The 8743-nt window shown below is 50.6% G+C and overlaps 2 protein-coding genes across 2 annotated transcripts; both read right to left on the bottom strand.

The window, feature by feature from the left end:
* Nucleotides 1-2930: 2930 nt before the first annotated feature.
* On the bottom strand, nt 2931-3832 carry H310_03909 (hypothetical protein; the record flags this gene model as incomplete). The annotated part of the gene is made up of 2 exons (XM_008867977.1): nt 2931-3437; nt 3770-3832. 2 exons carry the CDS (start codon nt 3830-3832, stop codon nt 2931-2933), a joined length of 570 nt encoding a protein of 189 aa, XP_008866199.1.
* A 2038-nt stretch (nt 3833-5870) lies between these two features.
* On the bottom strand, nt 5871-6599 carry H310_03908 (hypothetical protein; the record flags this gene model as incomplete). The annotated part of the gene is made up of 1 exon (XM_008867976.1): nt 5871-6599. The coding sequence occupies one exon, from the start codon at nt 6597-6599 to the stop codon at nt 5871-5873; it is 729 nt and encodes a 242-aa protein (XP_008866198.1).
* Between the last annotated feature and the right edge of the window lie 2144 nt (nt 6600-8743).

The raw sequence follows: 8743 nt of genomic DNA, 5'->3' as shown, positions 1-8743 counted from the left end.
AGGAGCTATCATCATTGAACAGACAGGAAGCTTTGACATCACGTTCGACTGGTTACTCAATGAACAACGAGTATTACGCAACCTACTTTGCTCTTTACATTCGGCATGGCGAATTACAACAAGTGTTATTGTCTATATCTCGGTAGATGGTGTCGAATGAAGCATTTCAGGATGAAACATCATCGGATTCTGTTGACATGCACGGTGTTCAACAACATTCGGAGTACATGCTGATCCTTTACGGAAGTAAAACTGTGAATATTTGTTTTCTGGTGACCGACAACTGCTCCGTCAATCGAAAGCTGGCCCTAAATTTGTCAGTTTCCATTGTAGTTCGTGCCGTCATCACTTTACTCTGGCTGACAAGTCGCACATGAAGGCCCATTAGCTCTATGCACTACAGGAGCTTCATGACGACATGGCGTTGACAGCTCTCGACAATACTGTAATACTTCGTCGACTCACGGTAGGTGTTAACGACCAAGCCTGCAAACACGAGATGTTGGACATCAACATATTCAAGGCTTGAGAGCTTCTCCCAACTTTTTCCCCTTTTGGCCACGATGCCTCAAACAGTCCAATGGGTTGGTTCGTCGAAGATAGATTTTGTGCTTATGGAGATTGCTCTCGACGACAACGAAAACGGTAGTAGGTATCAAGGTGCTTGGGGAAGATATGTCAGTGAAGGATGCAAGAGCGTACTTCAACCATAAAGATCCGCATATTACCAGGTCACTTGAAATAGACCTTTCCTTGTATTTATTCATCCCACGAGGTGATATGCAACACCGTGCAAGTATCGCAACAAGTCACTTCTATTAGGGATAGAAGTGTCATCCAACATTACAAGGATTATTTCAGTTGAAACTTCTCTATGAATGGATCTCCTGGGTACATTGCGCACAGAACAATTTCGTCCGCATTGCCGTCATAGCCCTACATTGTATCAACGCCGCACGAGGCTTTCCAAGAGTCGGTGGAGATATTCACTATGACCCATGTACCAACGACAGAAAGCGCGCCGTGTCCAAGTGCTCGTCAAGAAGTACCACTGTTTTAGGTAAGAGTGGTGCTCACGATGGCTCTCCACAGTTTTCGCCTGGCGAACAAGTACAAACCGAGAGAGCGTTTTGTAGTCAAAACACCTGCCCGAAATGCGCCTGATCTGGACAGTATTAACCCAGGGCATACTCTGTTTCCATCGAAAAGGTGGTACAAGAACGTTCACAGAAGTGGATTTGAAGGAACGACCAGTCGGGATGAGCACCTAGACGGCAAAGTCTTTCATTAACGTACGTTTGGTATGGTATTGTCTCTTTCGTGCATATTGGTGGCATTTTCCTTATCGCGAAGTTATTGTGACCAGTCGCTCAGTATATCCAAGTTAATGCCTCTCGTGAGTAGAAAAGCAACATTTTGGCCCTTTTGTCAGCACTACAGTGAACCCTGGAAAAGGACGACATGGTTTCATCCTGAAAATGCATAGAGGAAGAATAAAATCAATCTTTTTAAATTACATGAGTTAGTCCAACTTGATTGGCTATACAACTAGAATAATTTCAGTCAGTCAATCACAGTTTTTCTTGTATCTGCACTACCATTGTTCTAAAAGAATGACAATTATGAAGTGATATTGAAATATACAGGTGGTATAATTTATTAAAATAAATCATGTTTTGGACGTGGTCGCCTTTTTCCGGGGTTCACTGTACCTAATCATCTCCGTCGCCAAGAACAATACGATGTGTCCTTTGCGCAAGCTCCAGTTTCAATACACCTGCAAAGGAGTATAAAGGGTTCACTCAATTAAAGATACTAATATTGTGGCAAAGCTTGTGTTGGTAGCTTCGATTTTGGCAATTGGGCATTGAACAAAGCGTCACAACGCAATGAGCACTACAAAGGCCGCGATGGAGTGCCAACTTCAGGCAGCCATCGTGATCGCAAACTTTTGCTCCACCATGCATAGAGGCCGCGAGAGCAAACGGAGGTGTCGCGACCATGAAATGAGCAGCGGGGTCCATGACGTCGGCATACACTGGTGGTCATAATCCTAACTCTCAAGGGGCAACCGGGAAATCTGCAAATCATACAGTATCGTCTCGTAATGTGGCTACAACGTTCGGTGTTGGTTCTAATCATTTTAAGGGAAATATCACTTGCAATAGAAACAAGCACCTCCACCCCCAGCGCGCCGTCGTCATAAAGTTACACGTTCTTGTTGTTGCACGTCAACTTCGTCGCGAAAATGCGCTCGGGGTCGAGATGGCCGCGAATTGCGTGTGGGGGGAATACGAATAGTCGGGTGGACCACTTGAAGTCTTCCGATCACAGATTTGAGAATTGGCACGAGCTCACGCTGTTGTGCAACGAGTTGGCCGTGATCACTGTCGACCCGAGCCATGTATCTTGACATCTCATCTCCTGGCAGAAACACGAACGTCGTGACATGATGGGCGTAGGTCTTGACGTTGCCGGAACTCATGAGTAGCATTCAAGACACTAGGATTCGGTCGATAACGTACTACCGCGCCCCGATCGACCGCGAAAACTTCCCCGGGCATTCCATCTAACTGTAAGATCAACTCTTCGAATGGATTTACAACGCGGATACCACTGCGGCATTGGTTTTTAATTGTCAGGTGACTTGTACCCCTCCAACGGGCCCGTGACCTCATGTGTTTGTTTTGAGCAGTTTCCGCCCCACTTGCAACACGAACGACCAGATAGGGGAGCGCTGCCTTACGTGAATCACTGACTTGGTTGAACTGCTGCCCAGCGGGCAAAATTAAGAGTGAGCTTTTCCGACCATTGCCTCTACACTCCGTCCTGATGGGCTCCCTTGAGTGACTATTGGTAATCGTCGTTCTTCTACAATGGACGTTTCAGTGCAACTTGATTGATTCACGTCAGTGGCGCTCGGTGGTCCTTTACAGGCCCCACCTGTACGCGGCAGGGTATGGCTGACGCCACTGCACACAACACCCCCCCCCCCAAGCCATGTCCTGGCAGACAGGTCCGGCCTTTGCGTCTTCTAGCGCTTCTCGCTTGCTTGCTTGCTTGATTGCCTTCGCCAGGTCGGCGTTATTCACACCTTCAACGTACTTCATGACCACAGCTGGGCATTCTTCCATGAGCTTTTTCAGCGGTTCCCACGATGCTTCAATCGCTTCGAACCCACGCCACAAGACTTTTAGCATGAAGTCCGTCACATCCTGGACAAACTTGTGTCCAGCGATGGACTGAACCTTCAGCACCATCCCTTGTTCAGACGCCTGGTCCAGGATCTCTTCCGTGACTTCGAAGTTTGACTCGGCATACATTTCGACAGGTGACGTGTGCGCTTCTCTTACTTCGTGCGTGATGAGGTGTTCGAGGAAGACAGAGTACTCGCCAACTTCTTTGACTCGATACGGCCCGATCCACCTCACCAGTAACTTTGGGTGGTATCGTTCGTCAACGCGGGATCATAGCACGTAGTCTCCAGCTTCGACGTTGCAGTTCTCGAAACTTTCTGTCTTTTGCACTGCCTTCGTCACACGCTTGTCATTCTTGTCGATCACTTCTTTGTGCATCTGATGTAGACTTGAACGCAGCCTTTCAAGATTTTTTTTATGTCCCCGTGTTTCCACTGGACTTCACAAATTTTCCGTTCATCGCCCATCACTATAACATCCACTGGAGTCGCAGGATTCAAAGCCGTGAACAGTTCCATGGGTGACTTGTTGGCTAAAGATGCCGTCGGTGTTTGGTTCAAGTTCGCTTGTACAACAGGCAGCAGGTACTCCCATTCTTCTTGGGCCAACTTGTACTCCCTCAGCAAGATCAGCATGTCTTGTAATATGTCGCGGTTGACTCGTTCTACCGTTCCATTTCACCAGGGGCAATGCCAGAGTAAAGTCGTGCATGACCTTAAGCTTGTACGCAAGTGCTCGCATTGCCACGTTCTTAATATGAGCACCTTGGTCACTGAACCAGACTCTCGGCATTCCAAACCGTTTTGACCAATCGACTAGGGCATCGATCGATACACACTTGGCACATGGGTCCGTTGCACTCCACCAATTCGCAAAAATGCGTCAGGTCATACTTGAGGGCCAACACATACTTTGCACCACTACATACCTCTACAAGGGAGATGTATTCGAAGTGGATTCCTTCGTTACGTTCTGTTGCGTGCCATCTTGGAGCATAGGGTCGATGTACAACCTTCCCCCCTTTCGCATGTGGGCACAATAAACAGCCACGCAGGAATTCACTAGCGCGTTCGTTGAGCTTGTCCAGATAGAACAGGCGCCTGATAGTAGGCTACCAGCGCAGCGTGGCCTCGATGCCGCATGCTGACGCAGTGGGCGACAATCATGATCCGTTGGATCAGATCGTTCGCACCGCTCTGTATCCACAATCGGCCTTTCACTCTCCATAGACTGTCGACCATCGTCGCCGTCGTCGGTCACAAGTTGCAGTGGGTGCCTTGTGCCTTCTTGATATCGTCCAGACATGGTCACACGAAATCGTCATCGACAGGTCGTAGTTTAGGGATCGGCGATGAGATCCCTAGCGGCTTTTGTGTTTTCCACTTCTTGGTCCACCGGTGTCTACGTCGTGCACGCATTAGCCTTGCCACCATGTCCTTTTGTGGTTGGCCCAGCGACTGAGCATATCCGCCCATATATTGTGGTCTCCATCTATATGAATGATCTCGTAGCGATAGCCAGCAATGATCGCCGCCCACCGCATCAAATTACCACCCGTGTGTGCCTTCCATTCTTCGCCAGATGCAAACACATGGATGAGGTTCTTGTGGTCGCAGTACGTTCGAAATCCCGTGGGTCGCATGAGCAGATAGTCGAGTCGTTCACACGCACGCGCAATCGGGTACGCTTCCATTTTGATAACCGACCAAGTCTATTGGGCACCTACAAACATCCCCGATTGTCAGACTAGCAACTCGTGGACTTGCTATTGAATGGGCAGGCGCTTTTGTAGGTACACCATTTGGGTAACCACAACTGACCAGCCGTAATCGCTTGCGTCCGTGAACAAACACATCGTATCGTCATCACGTGGGTGAGACAGGTCTACCGATTGTCGTAACTTGAACTTCACAGCATCAAACGCTGGCTTTTCTTCGTCGTACAATTCCACCTGAATTCCAGACGCGATGCGTTTCTTCGTGCCTTTTCCTTCCAGCGCCTTGTTCAGGCACAGCTGAAGGGGATTGACCGTCTGCGCGTACTCCGTCAATGAATCTCTCATCCAATTCACCGCGCACACAAATTGGTGGAATTCGCCAGCGTTCGTCGGGTATGGGATAGCACAGAGTTGTTCAATGCGATCGGGATTTTGCTTCACACCTTTGCCGTTAATAACACGGCCACACCACTTGACTTCGCTCGTGCACAGCTTGGTCTTCTTTGGGCTGAGTTTGAACCCGTAGTGGTCAACGCGGTCAAAGAACTTCTCCAACGCGTCGAGGTACTCCGGCGCATCGTCGGCAAAAATAAAGGTGTCGTCAATCCAGATCAGCATGTTCTTGTAGAACAGAACTTTGCAGCACTCCTCGTTCGTTGACTGGACGTATAAGGCGATATCGACATGTCCTTGCATCACGCGATTGGATGTGTAGACGCATCCGTTCAGCATGAACGAGAGCATGTCCCAACTGTCATCGTGAAGGGGAAAATGCCAGAAGCATTTGGGTAGATCGAAGACACCCATCGCTTGCTTTCCTCGGAGATTTTGCAGTATGGTCGCTTGAAAGGACATCGTCCCTGCCTTCTGCTCGGTCAGGGAGTTGACCACACGGTAGTCTTTAGTCAGCCGGAAGTGTCGCAGCACATCCTCATCAGTCTACTGGTCGGCTCCTATCAAGTTTCTTCCTTCCTTCGGGTTTCATGACCGGGTTGACTGGGCAACACCACGCACTCTGCTGGTTGCTCCGGATCACCCCCGCGTCGCATAACTCGCGCAAACAAATTGTGGAACCTGTCCTCAAGGAGGTTGTGCTTCCGACCTTTACATCGGTACGGAACACCTTCCTTAGGCGTCACCTTTAATGGCTTCACGCGCGCGGGTGGATCGGACCCATCAAACTTCGCGCGCCAAGTGTCATGTTTGGTCAGAACACGCCACAAATGTTGCACAAATTCATTGGGGAATCCGTTACCCACGGCTTCCTCGACAAGCTCTTGGAGGAAATGTTCGACGGCATCCTTGGCGTCAGGTAGTCCTAGCATGGCCGAGTTGGCCCGGACGGTTGAGCAATGGGACAGCTCCTTAAGAGCGTCACCATCCTCCCCCAAGTCGTCGCCATTGTCCAGCTGTAAGGTCGCCACCTGTTCCAGGAGTCGGTTGATATCAATTGCCACTGCCTTGAGCGTATCATCGGATGCCAGAAATTCGTCGCCACTATGGACCACATAGCAAAGGCGATTTCCAGGGGTCTTCACGGGTCCTGCTGCCGTTTGGAGGTTGAGTGTGAGATCGACGAAGGCATGCGCTTCAAAAGTCGAGTCATTGCACGCCACACCAACCATCGGCTCCTTGAGCGGGACCACCAAAAGATCTGGTTGCACAAGCGACAATTCATCCACCATGGCCTGGGGTACTGTATAATGTATTGGTCGGCGCCAGTGTCAGGGCAATACAGCGCGTCCAACAGATGATTCAACCGGATCCATCTTTGACTGCCGTCAAATCCCGTCGCCTCCATCTTGCGCACACGCTTGACCATGAATTCGGCCTTGCACATCTTGGCCTTGAAACGCTTCACCCCGTTACGCGCTCTCTGCAACTTTGTGAACGCTTCACAATCGATCATCTTCTTGGGGTATGCTCGAGTCATATGTACGGGTTCATTGCATATGAAGCATAGTCGACCACGCTCACCAACACCAGGCGTAAACATCCGAGGTTGTTTCCCCGGTTGTTCTGCTTCCTTGGACACATGCGTGCCATACTTGGTCGCTGCGTTTCCATATGTTGTTGGCGGTAGACGTTCCACGTATCCTCGCACTACCGGTACAGGCTTGCCATAGCCTCCCTTGGGTCGCGGCTCGTTGCCTCGAGCTTCTTGCCACTTCTGCACCTCGCGTTCATGCCGTTCTTGTCGCAACTGTCGTTTAGGTATTCGGCTGCTGGGCTCATTGACATCTCGTCCGCGCTTGCGCTCTGTGAATCCTCGAGGTCCCAGCACCAGTTCGGCCTAGTAGGTTCTCTTGAGTTGCTCACCCAGCACCTTTGCAAACTGTTTCAAATCGCCGGCCTCAATCGCTTTGACCTGGTCTTCGACCCGTTGACGCAGATCACTGGGGGATATTTACGCCGCAATGACTTGAGCAATCCAGCCAACTTCTGTCCGCTTCCAGTTGTGGCCTAAGCGTTATGCGATAGCCTTCAACTTGTCCTCATACTTCTCGCGTTTGCGCTTCCACTGCACGAGGAATTCACGATCAATTGTTGTGATCGGAGGGCAGGGAATGTCGTTCACAACCAGTGCTGGTCCGCTCATAGGTTTCCAGCCGACGATTGTGGGTGGCTTTGTCCCCAGCGTTCCCCAACACGCCTCATCTTTGTCGTCCCTTTCGGGCGCCAGCCGTTGCACATGTCATCTTGTGCTTCCTGGGCATAGTCCCGTAGGTCTTTGCAGTTCCTGGGCTAGGCCTCACAATTGTACCGGCGTCGTTCAGCCTTGATACTTTCTCGCTCCCAGTTTCCGCTTCTTCTTCGCGCTCTATCGAGCAGTCCGAGGGCGGGTCAGGATGTCCACTCCATTTTTTACACCGCTCTTCACGCTCTCTTTCTTTCTTCTATGCTTCCGCTTGTCTCCTCTCATGTTCGTCGGAATAATCTTCTTCGATGTATTCCCCTTCAAGCGGATGTGCAGGCAAAACTTCCCAGTGTGCGCCGATTCGCTTCTCGGCCGTTGAATACTCTTGGGGACGAGGTTGGAACTTCAAACCGAAGTTTTCGAGATCCCATCCTGTGACTTTGGACTTCTTAGCGGTCGGCAGCACTGTCGCAGTCCCAATATCTGGGTCCAGCGAAGGTTCCGTCATCTTCTCTCATCCTCAGTCTTGCGAGACTCCATACCGTGACCTTGGGACTTCTTTCCGGCCGGCAGCACTGACGCGGTCCCACGCTCTGGGTCCAGTGCAGGTTCCGTCACCTTCTGTTCGTCCTCGGTCTCGCTCCCGACTTTGGCGGCCGTCGTGGTCGACTTCACTCGAGATGAACGTCGTGGCGTCGTCGCTTGAATTGGGGAAGTGCCAGCGCTTCTCGTCATGGTTCTCAGTTCCGTCGTAACTGGATCCACAAAAGTTAACTTTGAGCAATTTCCGCCCCGCTTGCAACACGAACAACTTGATTGATTCACGTCGGTGGCGCTCGGTGGTCCTTTACAGGGCCCACCTGTGCGTGGCAGGGTATGGCTGACGCCACTGCACACAACATGTTTCACAGAAAGGACGAGGGCACTACCACAGCCATGTCGTTGGCGTACTTGTTCTGGTCGGCGCCGATGGAAATATAATCGTTCGTGACTACCCACTCCCATCCAGAGGTGCGACTCGTCCGCGATATGACAATGGACCTTCGCAATTTCGACTACAAACTCGGTCTGTACAAGGTACTGCCAACGAGGGTCAAACGACGTGATAGTTTACTGGATGCGCTGTGCGTGAAATTGGAGCATGGCGAACGAACGACAGGCTGGATCGACACGTCATTATAACTTTCTTAT

The sequence above is a fragment of the Aphanomyces invadans genome, assembly GCF_000520115.1.
Source record: "Aphanomyces invadans strain NJM9701 unplaced genomic scaffold supercont1.6, whole genome shotgun sequence".
NCBI lineage: Eukaryota > Oomycota > Saprolegniomycetes > Saprolegniales > Verrucalvaceae > Aphanomyces > Aphanomyces invadans.
Note: the sequence above shows the minus strand (reverse complement) of the source record. Positions and strands in the feature narration are given on the sequence as shown.